The 22583-nt window shown below is 39.8% G+C and overlaps 3 protein-coding genes across 6 annotated transcripts in view; all 3 read right to left on the bottom strand.

Moving 5' to 3' along the window:
• The window catches only part of col12a1a (collagen, type XII, alpha 1a), a 57464-nt gene extending 50312 nt beyond the window's left edge, over nt 1–7152 (bottom strand). For 2 of the 4 annotated variants that reach the window (XM_008276877.1, XM_008276878.1), the window contains exons 1-5: nt 6831–7150; nt 5175–5280; nt 1360–1476; nt 1106–1249; nt 477–530 (exon numbers count right to left, since the gene is read on the bottom strand). In XM_008276877.1, coding sequence (XP_008275099.1) covers nt 477–530; nt 1106–1249; nt 1360–1476; nt 5175–5244 — 385 coding nt within the window. In that variant the 5' untranslated portion in view covers nt 5245–5280; nt 6831–7150. Of the gene's footprint in view, nt 1–476; nt 531–1105; nt 1250–1359; nt 1477–5174; nt 5281–6830 lie in introns of all 4 variants that reach the window. The other 2 variants (XM_008276879.1, XM_008276880.1) reach the window with 2 other exon arrangements.
• A 1428-nt stretch (nt 7153–8580) lies between these two features.
• On the bottom strand, nt 8581–12633 carry LOC103353751 (cytochrome c oxidase subunit 7A2, mitochondrial-like). The gene is made up of 4 exons (XM_008276876.1): nt 12532–12633; nt 9988–10077; nt 9080–9164; nt 8581–8858 (listed from the first exon to the last, which is right to left on the bottom strand). The coding sequence occupies exons 1-4, from the start codon at nt 12547–12549 to the stop codon at nt 8800–8802; spliced, it is 252 nt and encodes an 83-aa protein (XP_008275098.1). The 5' UTR covers nt 12550–12633; the 3' UTR covers nt 8581–8799.
• A 1998-nt stretch (nt 12634–14631) lies between these two features.
• LOC103353750 (cell cycle control protein 50A-like) lies at nt 14632–20773 on the bottom strand. The gene is made up of 7 exons (XM_008276875.1): nt 20303–20773; nt 18923–19042; nt 17897–18004; nt 17715–17802; nt 17415–17558; nt 17111–17320; nt 14632–15756 (listed from the first exon to the last, which is right to left on the bottom strand). Exons 1-7 carry the CDS (start codon nt 20549–20551, stop codon nt 15563–15565), a joined length of 1113 nt encoding a protein of 370 aa, XP_008275097.1. The 5' UTR covers nt 20552–20773; the 3' UTR covers nt 14632–15562.
• Nucleotides 20774–22583: the final 1810 nt, after the last annotated feature.

Genomic DNA, 22583 nt, shown 5'->3' with positions numbered 1-22583 from the left:
AAGTGCGGTTGCAGCTTTCCAATCATTAAGTTGGAGAGGGGGAGCAAGCTCGTCCTCCTGTCAGTCACGATAGAACTCGAGGACAGTTTTAAAAGATGGATTAAGAGCTAGAAGTCATCTTTAAACAGATTTGCTTCCAGGTGGCACAATGAATACGTCACTAGTTGACAACCCCTCCTGCTCCTCTCCTCTCAATAACAGAACCTTTGTCTCTTGCTTCAAGGCTTCCTTTACTTATTTCTCTTGATGCGCCCACTGGTTTCAATTAAAGGAACCAATGTGTGCCTTCCCAGTCACTGTCAAAACTCTGTCTGAATAACCGGTGACAGGTTAAAATGTATGCCTGACCAAAGTATTCCATGGGAAAAATTTTAAAAAGGCATCATGATGACAGTCGTGACGGGGGGAAAAAATATGTTTTAAAAAAGCCCTGTGCAAGTTCAGATTTTGGTTGGCACCGCGGCGAACATACTCACTGATTGCCTGTGTCGATGGCTTCCTGACTCGTCCACTGGTGTTACTGGACTGGACTGAAACACAGGAAACACTGGGTGAGTTAGCGGCGCACATTGCCACCCCTGATTCACTGTGTACTTTTTCATAGCGGAAAAAGGCAAGAAAGTCAACACATCATAAAAAGCTGGTGCACGGGAACAAAACCGCATGCACACAAACACAGAGCTTTGTGCTGCATTAGCTATAAACAAGTGTGCAGTTCAAGAGCCGGTAAACAGATGTGATTTCTCCCCTATTTTCCTACATATTTTGTGGCTGGGTAGAAATGGGATCGCTTGGCCTTTTCTCATCTCACTTTTATTAGCACATTATATGATGAAAGTTGTTGCAGATGGAGTGTGTTTCAGTAGGTCCCATAATGATTTTACTGTCTGATTTCCCACTAATTAACATCAGCATATAAATGAATCAGAAGTCAATGGAAAAGTTAACTAGCAGCACTCACAGAGAGATTTCTGATATCAGTTTACACAAACATTACAAGAGAATACAAACGTATTTGCACAGTAAATACTTAAACTCACTGCAAGTATATGTAGTGCGACTAAAAAAAACCATACCTTAAAGAAATCAGACTTTTTGTACTTACTAGTCAGCTGTCCAAAGATGGGGATGCTCTCCTCCGACCCATCGTAGGAGTTTATGGACACTGAGTAGTCCAGGTCAGGGGTCAGATCAGTGATGGAGGTGGTAGTGGTGTACGCATCCAGGGTAAAGTCTCTGGTCGGTTCATCTGAGGAGAGGGAATCTAGACGTCATGAGGCTGTTTGGGTGCAGCCTGTACATATAAACTGTTTCCTTATGTGCTACTTGCGGTTTGAGAACACCGGCACGAGTACTGACCTGCGTCTGATACAACTTGTATTCTGAAGCCCTCTATCCTTGATGAGGGCCTTTCCCATGACATTTCCACTGTGTTCTCATTTAGAATTTTAAATTTCAAGTCTGACGGCGATTCCACTGCAAATAAAAGATGAAACGCTGTTATTCACAATACGTGTAAAGACGTGTATAAGTATGGTTGTATTTCTGAGCAAATCAGGCTTTTTGTTTTTTTGTTTTTGTTGTAAATCAAGCATTCACATTAATCCCAACGACAAACACTTCATGACTGAAGCGGACTTGTTCGTTGTTGGGGGGCAGACATACAGAACTGACGTCCGTTTGTGAGGGTGAGAAACACGTGACAACACTGAAAAAAGTGTGAGAAGCCATTTTGGGACAAAATGGCACTTGTTTGAGTTGCAAAACCGAGATGGCCAGCAACTCAAGCACTGGCATACACATCATGTGCACGACTCCACGCAAACTCTACCACAGTGCAAACAATGAGTGAACCATCCAACACATGCTAAGTGCAGTCATCACAACGCATGCCTCAACCTCATTCTAAACTGCTTTTATGATGGAGCTGAGCTCAGGATTACAAAAACACAACAGTGACTTCATTCTCAAGTTACTGATTATACAATGGAATCAAGCTTGCCATGTAGTAGTTGAAGTAACTCTTGACAAAATTGAACACCATATGTTATATATACGTCGTATATAAACATATTTCGGAGACATAAGGTGGTTTGTTGTTTATTTGGTTAAGACTCTTTACACAAGTGAGTGGCACACATCCATTGCAAACCTTTTAAAAAGAATACACAATTCGTCGCCGGAGACTCTTGTGTACTTTTTCAATGGCAGCATAATGCACAAGAAAGGTACGAGAGAACGAGACTTCTTCAGACAATCAAATGTACTGTAACAGAGGAAAGTGTGTACATTGAAATAAATACAAGAAAACATATACAGTGTGACAAGACCGCGCGTCTTTACATCGAGCTGACTTGATCACAGCGTCATGCATCATGTACATGAGAAAGTTGTTTGACTCAACAACTTTGATTGACTGGACAGTAGTTTTCCATGTACAGTTGGGACCACACAGACAGAGATGACAAACGTATTTTAAAATGATATTCTTTGTTACGTTGGGTAGGCTGTAGTAAAGGGGTTATGACAGGAGAGCGTGTGGACATTTAGTATGAGGGGATTTACATGCATGAAGTGTTTGAAGAGCTAAAAACTGTTACCTAGTGTTAATAAAAGTTCACATCTTTAGATACTTATTAGTAGTTAAACTACAATCTGATACATGCAACTCAAAAAAGTCTTATTACATTGTTATTTAGTGTTTTAAGGAAAAAAATACCTAAAAGTGACACAATGACTAATTCAAAAACAGAAAAAATGTACATTCTCTGAGAAAAAGCAACTTAAGCAATTAGCAATTTCCCTGAGGTTTTGTACCGAAGGGATCAATAAAGTTTTATTTTATTCTAATTTATTCTAAAATATAAGCTGTTATTGAGGTTAGCCTCTCAGAGTTTGCACAGCTAGCAGTGCTTCACCAAGCACTAACTCATCCACAGTGGTACCAGTGGCAGCATACCATGATGCGGATGACGTAAAGGTTAAGTGAGCATGCATTCAACGGCAAGAGCTTTGCCGCGTGGGTGCTGTTAAAAAGAGTGCCACGAGAGGCAAGAATATCATTGTAAAATACACTATGAGGAGGAAGCCATAGCTTGGGACACACTGAATGCACAGGCAGATGACAAACAGGAGCCCGCCAAATATTTTTTGAAAAAACTGGGATTGGAGGATCACCAACCTGGCATACCAACTCAAGGAGCCCCGATGGGCCGTGTTCCCACTCATTTCTCCGCGAGTACTCATCTTCAAGACCAAATGAGGGTACGGGGAGGGGGGGAGTATAGAAGTGTGTGTTGGCGAGCGGGGGTGGGGATGGGTAGCGATGGATGACGGATTGAAAAAGTCGGTAAAAAATCTTTTAGGGGGGTCTTCGGCTGCTACGATCTCCTCAACCATACGTCCTTCTGGTTTTAGAACACACTTGCGCAACAAAGGTGGTTTTGTCAAAATAACAGTCTCTGGTATGTTATTTGGACTTGCTCTTGTTATGTGGATATCTGTTCCGTCAGGTCCTAATAAAGGACACCTCTGGCTCCCAGGGGCCTGAGTCTGGCTACTGTTGAGTTACCTCAGTCTCCAGTCACCCAGCCAGCCAAGCAGCCAGCAATCCCGACCTGAGCCACTGCCAGGAGGAGAGACCAAGAGGAGGAGGAGGAAAGAACACTGACTCTCCCCAAAGAGGCAGGACAGATGCCAAAGTAATTCCACAACATGTGCTGACATTAAACATTACTGCATATTAACTTTCCATATGTCTTGCAACTCAGCATTTCTGCAAATGCCCGCAAAAAGAAGGCCGAGAAAGGCTCTTTGTCTTTGTGCTGTCTGAGGATTAATTTGCTATTCTCGTATTTCATCTTTCCATTCCGTTAGCGGAGATATGTGAGAGTAGACTCCTCTCACCACGCAAAGAGAGCTTTCAAATGGGAGGGGGGAGGAAAAAAATCAGAAGGTTTCCATACCATATTTCCATATTTGTCATTATTTTGGATTGAATGTTTGCATTTGATATGACATTGAGTCATTTTCTGTCAAAACTGCAGCAACTAAAACGGACTTTTAAACGTGTGTGACATGTCGGTTCGCGTGACATGTTCAAGCAAAAGCATTTGACTTCAGCTGAGATGTATTGTATGAGCATAAAATCAGAGTTGGAAAGGAAAAAAAAAAACGTTTCAGTTTGTAATCACTTGCATTTTCCTTGGATATTTCCATTTATTAAACTTCCTACCCACAAAATGACTCTCCTCCATCTGTACCGCAACACTGAGAATAAGACAATACTCCTGAACCGGCGCTGTCACTTTTGATATTTTCACTAAATTGATCTGACTATTTCATGCACTACATTTGGCCATTTTAATGTTAAGTTTAGACTTTTCTGATTTATTTGAAACGACTATGCTATTATACTGTTAGTGTTCTCTGACAAGCAATTTAATGACTTCATTGATGTTTTACTTAGTGCTGCAACCATTCAAAAACCATTGCAGAGGAGGTACATAGGTTTACAAGATCTTACTACAACCTAATCATAATAAGGTTACAAAAATATGTGATCTAGCACTTCAGGGCTTAATTACCAACGATTTGGCAGCTTTCCCCCCTTTTTTTTTTTTGCTTAGGAAAAAGTGCAGAGGCTTGCCGTCATAAAACTGGAACAGCAACAGCCCCGCTTTAAACATTTATGGGGAAACATTAGCCATGAAATGACTTTTGTTCTGCTCTTAGTATATGCCCTGCTGTTTAGTGCGTTTAATTAGAAATTGGAAATGAAATAAACTTTAGTGTGCTCGGTTTCTGACTTTTGCCAAATGTGAATGAGAAAATTGCTCCTCAAGTATCGGTTAAAACCATTTAAATTACAGCCTAAATGGGATCCTGGTTTTTGGATTTTACATCAAAGCCCGTAATGAGTCCTGATAGACAAATCCGACAAAATAAGCTACAAATGAGGGATAAAAAAGCAAGGACAGTCATTAAGGAATCAGTCACATAGTCAAATAGCATACACAGGAAACAGGAATAACTTTATTCAGTTTATCAGTACATCAATTCCTGTAACATAATTAACCGGTGGAGAGAAGAGATGAAAGGAGAGGATGAGGTGAGGAAGAGCCAGAGTTGGGATAGAGTATGTACGTGTGGTGAGGCCAGGTGGTTTCATTTACCTTGAGCATCTACGGAGGACAGCAGGACTGCAAAGAAGGCAGCCGTGGCCAGTGACAGCCCTATCTTCATGTTTGGTCCTTTAGGATCAGCAGCGCATCAATCAGTCTGAGGACACAAAAAAAAACTGTTGAAGCTGCACGTCTGGAATTGACATTGTTGTGTGTTGCAGCTAGGCATGCCTAATTACATAACGTACACGCACCCTGCACCGTGTACCCAAACGTTCACCTGAGTTAAGGCTTTTTTAAACGGGAATCCAGATTGACAGCTCTAATTATTTAATCACCACTTTCCATGGTGACGACAAATACTGCAAGATCCATCTGGACTAACTTACACAATGAGTGCCACACCTTGCTGCCTGCCTTCAGCTGACGCCCATACCCTGAGGTAGATACTTTGCACCGAATAACACTCTGTAGGTATTTAGTAATGAGGGACTAAGAAAAAAAAAAAAACATTTAGACATGCTGTTTGATTCTCAGATGCACAAACTGGAAATTTATTGCTCTCTGGTTGCTTTGATCATCTCTGTGGCTGTGCGGATCACTGCATGCACCTCTGATTCTCACTGACTTAAACCCTGCAGGGATGGAGTCTGATTGAGCTCAAAAGGTCCCTAAAAAGTCAGCCTGTGATAATATGGGCTGCCTATTGGTTATGTAGATGTATATTAATATCAAAAATCATGAGGGATTTTGATCGCACACCCTTTTTGTTGTGCAAATACATATTTTTAGATCATTTCAAGAGTTTTGAAATTGCTCCATTAACTCCCAAACCCCCTTCTTTGATTAGATTTACTTCTTTATTACCAAATTAAAGGGTCGATGGCTTTTACATGGACTTAGCTTATACTGTAAGTTTACTCAGCCCTCTTATTACCTTCAAATTTACTGACATCTTTTATCCTTGGGGTCCCCCAGCAATTTAAACCTCCAGAAAATGTATTTGTGTGTAAATATCCCTTTAAATAAAATTGAAAAAAATGATGTCAATCACTTATTTAGAGATTGAAGGGGATCAAATAGACCCCAAACATAACAGGAGGCTTAAAAAGGATTTCATTTCTGCAAATATTAGCTCCACTGGTGGTTTGAACACGGTGCTTTTTCTACACAGGGATAAGTGAAGTCCATCCACACAACACTCTGAGCTCCATAACCACAGTCTGTGCGCCCCGCCTGGTGCACAAGCACGAACACTGCAGCCACAGGAGCCCAAACGAATCTCTTGGCCCCTCGGACACAAGGGGGCTCATCTAATCAAAATTACAAGATTAAGTCTAAACCACAACAGATACACCAGCCCTGCTGCTCAAACACCGCCTGGCTGCGTCTTGCAACTCCTGTAGGTGCATCTCCATCCAGTTCAATTCAACAAAGTGATCGAGCGTTTGATTTGGACATTTTAGTTATTAATCTTTGATAAAAAACATGTTAAACAAAGTAGCTTTTATCTTAAATACGCATAGAAAACCAAAACGCACAGTGGCACACAAATGCGTAAAAGTGGAATCAGTTCCCAAATTTGGCACAAAAATGCGTAAAAGTGCAATCAAGTTCTAAATTTGGCACAAAATAACTGATTTCTTCTCATTATTAAAAGCGTCAGAATAACTTTCATACTTTAAAAATAAAAGTCTTGGTACTCACCTATTCAAGTCCCCCCCAAAAAAGTGAACGGACCAAACTTGAGAGCAGCCTGCTTGAAGCCTCCCCCTCTGGAAAGTAAGAGAAGTTTCAGGAGCTGCGGCTGGACCCCTCTCTGCTCTCTCTGGCTACTGGAAGCTCCGCCAGCAGATGTCCAAGAAGGAAAAGCCTCTTTCCAAGTGGGAAGAATCTTTCCACCACCGGCTACTTAATAGGGGGGCAGTTCCCAACTCTCAATTTACCATCGTATGGGTTTCTTACGAAAGCTCTTGATATATGTCCCCCGCTAAGTCCGACCCGGTGTTTGGAAATTACATATTTTTCTCTCCCCCCCTCCTCCTCCTCCTCTTCTGGATTCCTTTGGTTTGCCGATGTAATGAGTTTCCAATTTCAATGTAACTTCACAGGATCAGGGAGAGGGGAAGTGTTTTATTTGCGCAACAGGCAAACTTATCTAACTTATTTACGCAGATGTCAGCTGGAATTAAAAGTGGATTTTGGCGCTTTGTAAACAGTGCGCGTCCTGGCTATCCTCCCATAATTCACTCAAGATGCGCAGAGAATCAAAACTAAAGAGGGAGAGGTTAAGTTTAAAGTTTATTCGTGATGTGCAGCATCAGTGGAAAATTTGCTTTCGCTGAGGATGACAAAGTGTTTTGAGGAGCAGCTGCCTGTGTGATGGCGCAGTGGAAGGTGTGTGGTGCCCTCTAGTGGTGGAAATAAAGACCTACAACAGGCGCACTTGGGAAACAGTGAGAGGATCCACTGTGGTGTGATTGAAGATTCATCCTCCTCAGTGTTTAGAACGCTTGCATTTGTTGCTTCCAATAAGCTCATGAAAGAAACAAAGGAGTTTTTCCTAAATATTGTGTTTTCTTTTACATAAATGGAAACATTTCTGCCAAAAATTGACACAGAAAAGGCACAAATTGGTGCATACAGTCGTCCTTAAATTTATTCAAACCCTCCCATTAAAGAAGGAAAAAACAGCTGAAATAAGTTGAAATTGACAAAAGCAATAATAAATAAAAATGTAAGAAAAATCATGACATTGCTTTTGAATTGTGGTTCAACAGAAATACTTTTTTTAAAAAAACAAAAAAACAAGCATGATGGGACCCGTAAACTAATATTTTGTTGAACAACCCTTTGAGCCAATCACTGCAATCAAGTGTTTTCTGTAACTCTCAGTCAGACTTCTGCACCTGTTGACAGGTATTCTGATTTCACTGCTCATCAGCAAAGTGCTCTAATTTGTCCAGGACAGTTTTGCTTTTTGTTTTTTTAAATTATTCTTTTCAACCACAATTCAAAAGCAATGTCTTATTTCACTAAATTATAATTTAGAAAAATTTTATTTATTATTACTTTTTTCAGTTTCTAGCTATTTGAGTGACTGTTGTGAATTTCCCCTTTTCTTTAATGGAAGGGTCTGAATACATTTGAGGACGACTGTATATCCTCCTCCATGTTCAGAACACTTGCATTTGTTGCTCCCAATAAGCTCATGAAAGAAACAGAAAAGTTTTGCGTAAATATTCTGTTTTCTTTTACATAAATGAAAACATTTCCGCCATAAATTGACACAGAAAAGCCACAAATTGGTGCATAGAAGTGTTTGATGCTCAACATTTTAACTAAACTTACACCCATGTCAGGTACAAACGCCACCTACTAAAATTCTCTTTTTAATTAGTTTCTGAAAACCCACGAGCTCATTACGACACAAAAATGACGACATCTCCAGTAGAAATCAAGTTTTCAAACGAGACACACTTTAATTTATATGCATTTATTTATTATTATTATTATTATTTGCAGTTCATGATTTGTACAATTAATAAATACTGATTTCAAACATGAAACATAATGATAGTATTGATACGGAAGTCTGCACAACAGAGAGGTGATGAGTTACACACAGAATCTGCAATCTGCATCAGACAATAACGTCCAGGAGGACGATCCTGTATCATTGCGGCTTCTTGGGCATCGCGGCACTGAAGAGCTCGTACAAAACATAGCCAACCCCTGTGAAGAGATCAAACAAGCGTTAGAGATGTGACTCAGACGCACCGACAAGCAAATTCTCTGGACTACAAACAATGTATCATGAAATTGCAGTAATTTTACTTTCAAAGACAGTTTCAGTAAAAACACTGGGGCCAAGTCGCGGGTATGATGTGTATGTTATCCAACAGAAACACAAATCTGAAATGAGCCTGAGTCAGGAGAAATCTCAGCTGACGTACCAACGACGGTGAGCATCATTGTGCATCCGAAGAGCACAGCGTCCGACGAGCCGCCCTTCAGATGGATGGGCAGGCCGTTATCGTCCTGTTCAAAGAGAGAAGAAAAAAGGCACCGTCTGAAAGAAACACCCTCGCATCAAAGGTCTGTGAAGAACGCTGAGCTTCACGTGTTCCTGATTGTTTTTTATTTAATGATTGATTTTTAAACCAAATATAAAAATAATATGATCATATGTTTTGTGTTCTATACGATCCACCTTTTTTTTTCAGTTTGTTGGCAAAGAGCTCATCTCTGGTTAAACACAGCAAGTAAGTAATGTGGTACAGTGAAGTAGAACTTGTTCTGGGATTTAGCAGCAAGAGGAGGTCATTTGTCAACTCTAGCTAGTCAGTTTTAGCACTATGCAAGATCAGCAAAGCCTGCAGGCCGCATTGGAACATTGATTCTGGGATGGAATGAGTAGGTTGTGAGCATAATTAGTTCAACTCCATCCCCGGCTTTACAGGTGAAACATTAAGAGGTCGAAACTCACTTATTTGTCAGGCTACAAAGAAGATAGAATTAGATTTATCTCTTAAAAACACAAATAAATCACAAACCAAACAGCACATAATCACGTTAACAGTACAGCAAAAGGTACCGAGTGTTAGGAGCGTGAGTTCATCTTAAAACACTGCTGAAAACAGTCTCATACCAACAGTTCTTGAATTGTACAGGAGAAGCGCATACACATCAAATAAGTTTCACTTTCATGTGAACTATGATGAAGCCTGTATTGAGATTTTTTTTTTAAATAACAATAATTCAAGCTAAGACAGGTATTCTTCTGCAGTTTATACTGATACAAAGACAAGGAGGAAGTTAATCATACACTTACAGAGGCTGTTCCTAAAGAGACTAATCGTACCTGAAAGTGTTTTTGCTTTTCCTTCACAGAGTTATTAATCTGTCTGCGGGCGCTGCTGGTGATGGTCCGCCTGGAAAGCTGCTGAAGACTCTGGTCACACAAACACAAACAGGATTTTATCGTTTAAACAGCTGTGATTTAAGAACAGGAAACAGTGGATGACAGTTGTTACGGATGACTGAGAACCTGCACATACACATAACAATAAGATAAGATAAGATAAGATAAGATAAGATAAGATAAGATAAGATAAGATAAGATAAGATAATCCTTTGTTGCTCCCCACATCAGGGGAAATTTACATTGTGACAGCAGCACAAAACATCTACTATAATAACAATAATACAATAATAATAATATATACAATATATACAAGGATGAAAATTATGTTTATTGCGATACGAAGAAAATGAAGTGACACAAAGCGCAACGATTGTCCTTAATTAACAGTCTGAAAGCTCTAAACTCTGGTTGAAAAAATTCACACACTTTGAAGCACTAAAAATAGTTCCTCAGTTCTAAATGTTTGCTAAATGGTGACATCTTCTGGACAACCTTGTGAAGTGCACTGAGACAACTCTGCTCGTCTTTGGTATCATTCTCAATAAACGTTGTGTTATACAAACTGTAAGAGCATACTTAACCAAAAATATATGATAACTCTCTTCCTTTCAATCAGTTTTGATTTACTTGTGATATATTTCTGTACATCAGACACACGATGGTCAGATAGAAAACACAACAGTCAGTGATCTTTATAAAAATAGCATCTCTTTCTACTTCTTTTCAGTCCTTCCCACATTGATTTAAAACTGACCCTACCTTACTCAGACTTACCCTGAATGTTCTCCAAAACCTCATGAATTAAGTTCATCGAAGGTGGGAGGGCTTCTTATTAACAAAAACCATCAGCAGCACATATAGATGGAACTTGCACGATATAAATTAGATTGGCGAACATATCATTTTAAAAAAACAGCGGTACATGCAGCAGATTATCACTTTTTTGTAGTTTAGTAAACGGAATGATTTCAGCCGAGAGTTCAGTTCAAGGAGCAAAGGTGAAAACTTTATTATCACGATAACAGGTAATATATTTGAGTTTTAAATGGCAGCTTCAACAAAGTGAGAATCCTGATCTGTCCAAAACATCTGGGAAATTTCAAAGAATAGGTAAAAAACTATCTTTTAACTGTACGAGGGTACGAGGGATATTAATGTCTAGAAATTTGGCAATATGTAAGTTACAAGGTTTGTTTTATGTGACATTTTAACATGTTTGAAATACACCACGTATACAGTAAAAGCCAGGCCCTTCTCAAGTTCATGTTCTCAATGTTAGACCTCCAGAGAAACTTCCTTCCATTTTCAGTTCTCGTCTTACTTTGGGGAATGTGGTGAATATGCCTTTTATTACTTACTTGTATATCTTTTAATTTAACTCCATCAAGCATCAGGTGGTTTTATACGACTTAAAACCACAACTTTTAGAGCCTTTTTACAGGTTGGATAAATGCATTCAGAGCTAATTACATTTTCTGAAAGGTGAACAAATATTAACAGTTTATACGACAGCACGTTACCACTTTCATGGAGTAAATTGAGAAAATTATCTACAGTTGTCCTCGAATGTATTCATACCCTCCCATTAAAGAAGGAAAAAAACAGATGTCACTGAAATAAGTTGAAATTGACAAAAGTAATAATTAATTAACTAATGAAAATCATGACATTGCTTTTGAATTGTGGTTCAACAGAAATAAAAAAGCAAACAAGCATGATGGGACCCATAAACTAATATTTTGTTGAACAATTCTTTGAGACAATCACTTCAATCAGCTGTTTTCTGTAACTCTCAATCAGACACCTGTTGACTGGTATGGTGATTTATTTTTTTTTAATTATTCTTTTAAACCACAATTCAAAAGTAATGACTTATTCCACTAAATTATAATTTTACAATTTTTTATTTATTATTACTTTTGTCAGTTTCTAGTTATTTAAGTGATTATTGTGAATTTTGCCTTTTCTTTAATGGAAGGGTAAGAATACATTTGACTGTATATCCATTAACAGCTAAACGAATTACATTTTCTGAAAGGTGGACAAATATTAACAGTTTATATGACAGCACGTTTCCACTTTCATGAAGGAAATTGAAAATAATTCTGTCTTTGTAATGCAGCTTTTAGAGGTCAATAGCTCACTGCAGCTGTCCAACATCAGCAGCTTCACCCTGACCTGCTTTAGCCCGGCTGCTTTAGCTAGCTGTTAGCTAGAAGCTGTGCTGACGTTATAAACGAGGAAGAACAACACCGAAAAAAGAGAATAAAACACATTTTTCGAACATTAACCAACGTTAGTTCATATTATTTTTGACTCTACGGAAGCTGAGTTGAGTTTGAAAAGTTTATCGACGGACCGTTAACCGAGCGCCTGAAGTAAAATAAGTTCTGCACGAAATAATAAAAGTCACAAAAACACCGTAATAACAAAACTGGAAGGTTTTAAAATCAAATACAACAGAATAAACGTGTTTCTTACCATAAGTTGTCGGAACATTTTGGCAAACTTTGCTCGCTCGAGTAACGCTGGCAGAAGTACAGCACAAGGACAGAGCCGGGCAGTCCGAATACCCACAATGCTTTGGGGCTCCTGTCACGTGACTTTGTTATTATTAGTCAGTTGGCTAATGTGACATATGGATATGCACGTATGTGAATGTATATATATAGATATATATAAAGTGGTAGTGTCATAACTGGATATATTTTTATTGTATCTTATATGTACAAACAGAAATTGTATTTATATCTATATATATTTCTATGTATGAAACTGGAAATTATCAATCAGTATTTTATGAAACAGGGTGGAATTAAACAAGTGTTTATTTACTTCTTCTCACTCCTTTTCGAATATGTAGACCTGGTCCAGAATTGTTGAATATTTCTTTTGCTACATGATTTTGATTTGTATGTATGTGTATGTATATGAGTGTATGTGTATACAGCATACAATATTAATTCTTTGTTTACTTGGAACTTCTCTTTACATATTTGAAATAAATATGTCAATCAATCAATCAATATGACATAAAAAGTAACTTTAATAAATGAAAAAAGGGGCAAATATGTAGACTTGCTGTTGTTGAGATTTTAGTGAAATAATACAAAATGTGAGCAACTGTGCTTTTGCTAAAATAAGTCCTCCCACTTTGTCTCTGTGTTTAACTCACATTAATATCACAGTGAGTGCAGACAGATTAGAGTACATGTTCTCAAACACTGTCCCTTGGAATCATTCTTATTTAGACTATCTACAGCATTTTATTCTTTTTTAATTTAACTTTTATTTAACCAAGTGAGTCCCATTGACATTGCAAGATCCCTTTTTTCAAGGGAGCCCTGGCCAAGAATAACAAAAATATAAAGGCAGCATGGAAATTGTCTTCTTTTCTGGCTTAGAGAAAAAGTTAAAACTCTAATTCCTATTGCTATGATTAGAAAAGGCCGAAAGCCAATTGTGCACAACACATTTTTCAGCCATTTAACTGATGGCACATTCTCGACCTTTGAGTTAATGCACATCCCAGTACACAGACACCTTATTGACCAGTGACTGTAAAAGCCCATCTAGACTCTGATTTCTTCAAATGACATGATCCCACAGATGATGAGAGAGAGACCATAATGTGCTGTTGGCATGCAGGAAGCTGGCAGCAAGGCAATTGAATGTCCACAACTCCAGCATTTGTCGCCTTTCAGGCAGCACGATACAACAGACAATCTGCCACATGATGGTCTGGATGGATGCCACTGATGTGATCCTGTCCCCAAAAATGTCCACCAACTTCATCGAGCCCATCAGGAAGGGTGAGACGACCTCATTAACTCTAAGCATCACAGATATGCGACTCATTCTGGTCTATGACCCCACTCGCCATCTGGCCGTTATCGTTTTCAATGTCGTGTGCACTTGGTTATTTTATGATGTCATTCAGTTGTAGCGATGCCGTGCAACAGAGAAAATACTCATCCCCTTATGTGAAAAAGAATGAATAAAATCTAACAACATGTTACATACTGGGTCGCTGTTTAGTGGTTCCAGAGAAGCATCTACGAACACAATGATATCACCACTGCAATAACCCAGAAATGGAAAAATCTCAGAAATAACACACAGACAGAAAAATGTTTTGATTTTACAGTGGCTCGGTGGTTAGCACCGTTGCCTTGCAGCTACAAGGTCGCCAGTTCGCATCCCAGTGAGGACACCCAAGATCTTTCTGCTTAGAGTTTGCATGTTCTCCCCGTGCAGCGTGGGTTCACTCCGGGTTCTCCAGCTTCCTCCCACACAGTCCAAAAATATGTTGAGGTTAATTGATGATTCTAAATTGTCCGTAGGTGTGAATGTGAGTGTGCTTGGTTGTCTGTCCAGGGTGTCTCCTGCCTTCAACCTGAGTCAGCTGGGATAGGCTCCAGCCCCCCATGACCCTGGTGAGGGTTAAGCAGTGTATAGATAATGGATGGATGGATAAACAGATTAAGTTTTTGCCAACAGTAAAATAAGATCTAACTCAGATGCCTAACGACACCATTAGCAGTTCTGGCTTTATGCTAAAAATCACAAACGACACCAAAACATTGACCAAGTTCTTTAATTGGACCCTACAAACTTTATAAAAACCCAAGAACTTCAAATTGAAACAAACTCTTCATTAATAATAAACCAGGATCATAGAGCAACAGAAGAGGAGGTGGAACAGAAGGCGGGGAAACTAACAGATGGGACACTTTTAAAGTGCATATCATTTGGTCAACATTAAAGAAGATAATTTAACATTCAGGCCAAAGGATTCTTGTGCTCTAAATCAGCCAGAGACACCGGCCACAGTCTTAGAATTACAAATACTAGATATACCAGCATAGGGTCGTTTTCCTGTTGTAATTAAACAAGACTGGTTTGGTGTCAAGTGTAACAAAAATCCCGACACAGTGGAGGGTAGATAATCACACTTTTGGTTCTACTTGCCATGAATATTGTATGACTCTCCGTCTACTCCGAGATTAAATACTTCCTGTTAAACATCAATGCCTATTATAATGACCGCAAGCAATGATTATCTCATTCTATATTCAAGGTAATCTCAAAAGAGGTATGTCAATGAACTATTATGGTACATTCATCAGCAGGACATAGTACAGTACATAATATGGACAAAAACGTACATTAAGAATACATACATCCTTCAACAGTTAAGCCATTCGCAAAGCACTGCTAGAATAAAACTCTGGTACTTCGATAATGGATCGATAAATAAACAATTTAAAAAAAAAAAAAAATCAGAAACGGGTAAAGACATTCTCAGCAACCAGCTTTGAAGTTATATTCACAGGGACACACAGATATGCGTTAGATGCTCTACGTATAGACATGATGAGATGCAACTGCCCTTCACACGACAGACGTTTACAGTGTATTCAAGCTCGAAAAAAATCAGCAAGCAGTCCAGAGCAGACCCCACTGGGTCGCTCGTGCATGCAGAGACTGAGAAATGCTACACACAAACTGCTCAGTTTGGAATATCTGCGCTGTTGTTGCGGGTGTCGTATTTGTGGTGGATGATGAGCAGAACCACGCCCAGGAAGAAGCAGATGGAGCCCACGGTGATGTAGGCGATGCCGAGGAAGGGGTTCTTCCCTCCCATCCAGGAGATGGTGCTCAGGATCATTCGCTTGCGACCGTCAAAGCTGAGCACGGGGTAATCTGATTACATGCAGTTAAAGGAAATGGATTTGAAGTTTCTGTGCTGAGAGTCTACATCAAATCAAATCAAGTTTATTGTCATTTTGCTGTACATACACTGTAGTAGAGGCAAGATGAGAGAGCGTTTCTTCAGGATCCAATAACTTAAAGAAGTGTTTGCATGTCTGGATCAGCAGTTCAGCATTCTGACAGCTTGTGGAATGAAGCTGTTGATCAGTCTGGAGGTTCTTCCTTTAATGCTCTGGAAACATTTGCCTGATGGCAGCAGTTCAAACAGTTTATGGAGAGGGTGTGAGGAGTCCCTGACAATGTTCAGTGTCCTGCTCTGGTTCTGGAAAGTTCTTGGACAGAGGTGAGGGAAACTCTGATGCCCCTCTCAGCTCCTCTAACTATCCTCTGCAGGGCATCCACATCAACATACATATCAACAATTCATACTATTGGAGCTTTTCGTTATTAGTACTATCATCATTTTTTATAATATTTAATAGTTAAATATTCAGTCATTTATTTTGTTGTTTTGTTTGAAGAATACAGCGTTAGTTGCCTTATAATATTAGCATCATTTTTGCTAATTTTAGTAGTTGTTAATGCTTTTATTTTGAAGGCACTGGGTCCCGAGGGCACTGGGTGAATCTACATATATGGGTACGCAGGTACAGGTGAGCAGGCACCCTGGAGGGTTTGTGGTTTTTTAACCAGGGCAAGAGAGGCAGCAGGAGTCATTGTTTGTTTGCTTGCAATGGAAATAAACCGAAGAAACTTTATACTTTTGCCTGGACAATGGACTTACTTTCCCTGTGTAAATTAATTCCCTACGTGCCTCAGTGACCGTTTGATTTGAATTTATTTTATTTTGATGAGTCATCTCAGGACAAAGAGCCACTACACATACACTCTGAATGTACGAAGATACATATAAATGAGGGGTATTTTAAGACATTATCAGATATTTATCAATATGTAGAGCTTTACTCTTTTAGGATACTAGTGTTTACTTGTAGTTTCTAAGAAGAACATATCTGCACAACTGAGAATCAAAAGCGTCTCCATCTGTGTTCAGTTCCAAGAAGCTGGTTAACTGAGATGTCTGGTTAACTTTGCTGAACAGGTTGCCCTCTGATCAGGAACAAGTGCTGCCATAAAATGGCCTATTCTGGCTTTAACTCAGCTTAGTTACCCCGGTAAATCAGTGAACCGGTTTACAGCTATTCAGTGTAAGATGACGTAAGATTAGTGTGTTTATACATCATAGTCTTACCCTGTGATGCCTGGAAAACATTCACACTAGACTATGGATCCTCTACTGCTGAGTTTCATACACTTGATTTCACAGCTGCAGCATAAAGGATACTGTAGGTGATTTCCAAGGTGTATTTGCCGCTGGGTAGAGTTGGAGTGGTGCTGGACTTCTTCTGGATGATGCGGTAGAGTTTCCGAAAGGTGGGCAACGCAGCCGTGCGCATCCACACGATGAAGTCCTCGTTGATAAAGCCGTTGTTTTCGGGATCCGATGGGTCCAACTCAAACACTGGTTTCCTCCAGTTCACTGGCTTAGCTGTGCCTGAGAAACAGATGGAGACAAAACCATGTTAGTGACTGCAACGGTAAGTGTTTATATGTGTAAAAAGGTGCTGTGTACAGTTTGCAAAAATCACCTTGGAAAGCTAGAGTAATGTTGCTGTTTCCACCAGGATTCCTGAACTTCACGTGCTTATCTGTCCACCACGCAATGCCCTTCTTTACTAGATTAATTGCATTTCTGCTGCCATTGGAATCAATATGAAACAGGTCCAACGTGTCTGAAACAGAAAAACATTGTGGAAAATGAGCTGAACTTCTGCAAATGGATGTCAGTCTTTAGTTGTGTTTATTGGTCAAATGAGACATTAATTGAGCACATAAGCGGAACCAATACTTGAATGGCTGTGGAGAGAAATGATAAGTTACCATCTCACCGTTAAAAAGGCTGTTAGCTATGGCCCCACATGGAGCAATGGGCACTCCTTCACTTGTACGATACGGCTCACATTCCTTGCTGGGGTTCTGTAGAAAGGAAAAAAAGGGCGATCAGCTGATGAAAGAGGCATTTACTGGATTCTCGGCATGATGTAGAGACGCGACAAATCCAAGATTATACCGTCAAAGCAGAGCGATCGCCATTCAGCTGGCTGTCATCTCTGGACTTCACATAGCGCCTGTGGTTCTGATAGAAGTTGGATAAGCCGTAGTACATGAAGACATTACTCTGTAAGGGAAGAGAGACCGCATTGCAATCAGAATCATGCATCAGTATGGGCTACTTTAGTAAGGTGAAACAGAGAGGTGATGTGTGGAGTATTTGATCTCTAACAACCAAATGGAACGCTTCCTCTTGGTTTTGTTTGATTTTTGCATGTTACACAGCTCAACGAATGGTGTCACATGATTCCTCTAAACGACCCATGGTGGTAATGTGCAAAGCAAAGCGCACACTGTCTATTTTACGGGGGAGCAAGTGTATTGATCACATTTAATCCTAAATCTCGAGGGTAAACAGAATGCATTTTTGTGGCATTGAATGTAAATAACCTTACGTTTGCTTACAAGACAACTCCACAGGGTACCTTTAAGGGATTCTTTGGATTATTAGCTCCATCTGCAGCTCAGTGAGCATACGCTGAAATGAATCTGATGAGCTAATTTTAATGAAATACTTGTGTGTGTGTGTGTGTGTGTGTGTGTGTGTGTGTGTGTGTGTGTGTGTGTGTGTGTGTGTGTCAAATATAAGTTCTCTTAAGTTCTCAGAAAAAGAGAGAGGTCACTTTAGCTTAGCTTTCTCTAAGTTTTCCAAAAAAATTCTGCTAAATCATAACTCAGATCTAGGCTGTAAAAACCTAGCTGTTCAGGTTATCCAGGACCAGCTGAGGGCTTTTTATAAACACTCAATAAAAGCCTAAGTGGACTGCATATTTTAAGACGAGAATAATCGATGACAATAAAGGTTCCAAACAAACACTGAGTGTCCTTTTTTGGACTCAAAATAGATCTTAATGGACAATCATTGCCATAAAGGCTTTTTCCCCCCTCTTTTATTGCACAGGCAGCACTCTCAGTATTGGAGCTGAAAGCATGTATTATTCATTGGGTCCACCTTACTGTAAGCTGGTGCAGGACCTGAGCTCACCTCAAAAGGCTGCTCCAACGTGAAGTCCACAGAGCAGGTACACGGCAGTGTGTTGTTCCAGCTGAAGTTCATGGCACAGGTGTAGCACGGGCTGTCCACGTCCACACCGGTGTAATCGACCTGAAAGGGGAAAGAACATGTTGAGCATTTGTGAGCTAACAAAGAAGAATACACATGATGTTCCTTCCTGGTGTTGTGTAGTCATGTGGACTTAGTGGCCAGTTCATGCAGTACCAGTAAATTTAACTGAACCAGTGGTAAACAACTTACCTGTTAACAAATCCTACATTATAATCAGGTTATGATGAAACTGTTTCTGACAACTTAACTGTGGAGGACGAGTTTGTGCTGCTGTTTAACTGTATTGCCTCACATTTCTACAATCTTGTCATCCCTACTGGTACAAGTGGGGCATCATACTAGAAGCTTTTAACCTTAATATTTAAATGAGCCAGGTAAAATTGTATTTTATAAAACATCAATGTTATTGCTCTGCTGGAGAGCCAAACGTCTGTTGTTTCAGATGAATATGATATAATATAATAATACATTTATTTTGTATAGCGCTTTTCAAGATACTCAAAGTCCCTTTACAGGGTACAAGATAAAAACAGAAACAAACTAGTTGAATAACAAACAGGTTAAAAAAAGGCATAGAAAGAAGGTATAAAATGTAAAACAGTTAAACATTAAAAGCACAGCAAACATAAGAAATATAACAAAATAACAAGAGAAACAACAGAATGCTGCATTTTTGCATCTGTTGTCTTTGTTTGTCTTTACTATTGTGATGTTGATTTTTGTGTATCTTGCTTTTGCTTTGTCCCATGAAAAGACCCAATAAAATTATAATCATTTTATTACAAGGTATTGCTAATACTTTGTCGAGCCTCATTGATATGAAATGACCGGAAGAGGAAATGCTTTGACCATCTAGTGTCTAACCTTCATAAGGATGGGTGGACACAAATAGTATAAAATAACAACAACAAAAACAACAACAACATTCAACAGCGTCGCAAACAACAGCAACAAAAATGTCCATTATGTTAACTAAACACGGTTTAAACGAAAATGAACACTGTAATCTTCATGAAGGCAGTATTTAGTGCAGTAATGTTGTGTTACACTGGGTTTAGCTAGCTAACTTCTTAAACTGGCTAAACGTGTGTGGCTACTATCAACAGTGTAGAGAAACAGGGTAAACTTAAGACACTACTTATTACAGAACTTGTTTGTTTTACATTTGGTTGAGTAAACTACACAGCTGTACTTATTTCAACAGGTTTACAGTCACATGGGAATGAATTGTGCGGAAAAGTCGAGAGAAAAACATTCCGGTTAGCTAGCTTCGGTTAAAAGACGTGACAGCGGACGTACCTCGAACTCTTTGATGTTGTTTGATGTGACATACAGGCCGATGCCGATGGGGATAAAGATGAGTCCGATAACGAAAAATGCGGGCAGCACGGTCCCTGCCGTCAAGATGGGCTGCCAGGCCGGTAGTCTCTGCTGTTTGAACGCTGTGTTGTCCGGCTTTTTACTTTTCACAGCCCCCGCGCCGCCGTGACTCGTAGCGCCCGAGTGGTGTCCGTCTTCTTCCTTAGCGTTGTAGCTGGACGCCATCATGGCTGCAATCGGCTTCGAGCTAAATAATCCACTTTAGTTGCCAGCCGGCAGCTTGTCGTTAATCCCGCACGGCGAAACAAGGGACAAAACGTTACGGTAAAGTCAAAAAACTGTCCGCGGGGGGAAATTTGCCCTCAGTTTAATCAAAATAACTACTCATGGTCGTATTGATTTCCTCTGTCTTGTTAGTTGTCGCCAAAGAGAGAGAAGCAGGAAGCGTTTGAGCCAATAGGGTGATGAAACGTAGCAGTTACATCATCGACCCGGTGGACACGCCCCTTTCTCACATTGACTGCTGAGCACAAACAGCTGATGCTACACACATCTGTTTGTGATACTCTTATGCAATGATAGCACTAGAATGAGGGGGAAATAAAAATGCAGCAAAATTCTGTTGTTTTTTTTGTCAACAAAATACTTTGTAATGGCATTTGAAATCCACCAAATTTATAGCATTTTAAATGTCCCTTCATCAACGGGTACCTAGAGTCGGGTCCATAGGTATTTGGACAGTGATACAATTCTTGCAGTTTTTACTTCTGTACACCTCCACAATGGATTTGAACTGAAGCAATCAAGATGCAACTAAAGTGTGGACTTTTAGCTTTAATTCTAGAGGTTTAACAAAAATATTGCATAAACCATTTAGAATTTACAACTATTCTTTCAAGGTAGTCCCTACATTTTTACATCCTCAATATTATTTGGACACATTAACGGAATTAGAAGGATTATTTTTGACATTTAGGTGCAAATCTGGGGCTGCAAGGGGGCGCAGTTGGTTGGCACTGTCGCCTCATAGCAAGAAGGTCACCGGGATCTTTCTGCGTGATTCTCCCCGTGCAGCGTGGGTTCTCTCCGGGTTCTCCAGCTTCCTCCCACACAGTCCAAAAACATGTTGAGGTTAATTGGTGATTCTAAATTGTCCGTAGGTGTGAATGTGAGTGTGCTTGGTTGTCTGTCTCTAAGTGTAGCCCTGTGATAGACTGGTGACCTGTCCAGGGTGTCCCCTGCCTTCACCCTGAGTCAGCTGGGATAGACTGCAGCCCCCTGGTGACCCTATTGAGGATTAAGCAGTGTATAGATAATGGATGGGTGCAAATCTTTTGCTGTCATTGACTGTCTGAAGTCTACTACCCATGCACATCACCAAATACTGAGTTTCCTCCTTTGAAATGCTTTGCCATGTACTTTTATGCAGGCGCTTTCAGTTGCTGCTTGTCTGTGGGTCTTTCTGACTTAACGTTTGTCTTAAGTAAGTGAAGTATGTAAGTATGTAAGGAAAGCAAGCTTACTTAGGTTGAGATCAAGTGACTGACTCAGTCATGTAACAGCTTTCCATTTCTAAGCCTTAAGAAGCTCTTGAGTTTCTTTTACAATATGTTTTGGATCATTATGTAAAGCGTTGTCCTATCAGTTTTGCAGCATTTGACCTAATCAGAGCACAAATTACATCTCTGTACACTTCAGAATTCATCTTGCTACTTTTAGCAGCTGTCACCAATGTCAACAAACCCCAGTGACTCAGTTCCATATGCAGCCATACATGTTCATGCCATAACACTGCCTCTATGTTTGACGGATGATGTGGTCTGCTTCGGATCATGAGGCCTCCCCATCCTCTGTCATACTCTTTTCTTCCCGCCATTCTTGTACGAGTTCATCTTGGTTTCATCTGTCCAATGAATGTTGGTTCAGAAATGAAGGCTATTTCAAAAAAAGAAAAAAAAAGTTTTCCAGCAAAGTCTAATCTGGACTACTTTCTGTTCTTGAGGGTTTTTATGCTGAGGTAAACTTTTTATGTTTACATTCATGAAGACGTCTCTTGATTGTTGTGGAGGTGTTTTTCTTCACCAGTCATCTGCTTAAGTTGACTACTGTGGTCCTCCAGGCCTTTCGGTGTTGCTGAGCTGGTAAACAATTTACCAGATTGTTGATTTGGCCGCTCTTAAAGTTTCTGCTATGCTTAGATCTATTTTACTTATTCATCCTGATGACGGCCTTCTTCACCTGCAGCAACACTTCTCTGGAC

This window comes from Stegastes partitus, unplaced genomic scaffold (genome assembly GCF_000690725.1).
Source record: "Stegastes partitus isolate 25-593 unplaced genomic scaffold, Stegastes_partitus-1.0.2 Scaffold82, whole genome shotgun sequence".
NCBI lineage: Eukaryota > Metazoa > Chordata > Actinopteri > Pomacentridae > Stegastes > Stegastes partitus.
Note: the sequence above shows the minus strand (reverse complement) of the source record. Positions and strands in the feature narration are given on the sequence as shown.

Coding starts and splice junctions, on each gene's coding strand:
- LOC103353751 (XM_008276876.1), bottom strand. Junction 9,165..9,987: donor AAAAGCAAAAACACTTTCAG/GTACGATTAGTC, acceptor CTCTTTGAACAG/GACGATAACGGCCTGCCCAT. Junction 8,859..9,079: donor AATGATGCTCACCGTCGTTG/GTACGTCAGCTG, acceptor ATCTCTTCACAG/GGGTTGGCTATGTTTTGTAC.
- LOC103353750 (XM_008276875.1), bottom strand. CDS start 20,551: ATGATGGCGTCCAGCTACAACGCTAAGGAAGAAGACGGACACCACTCG. Junction 19,043..20,302: donor ACAACATCAAAGAGTTCGAG/GTACGTCCGCTG, acceptor TTCCCCTTTCAG/GTCGATTACACCGGTGTGGA. Junction 18,005..18,922: donor CGTTGGAGCAGCCTTTTGAG/GTGAGCTCAGGT, acceptor CTTCCCTTACAG/AGTAATGTCTTCATGTACTA.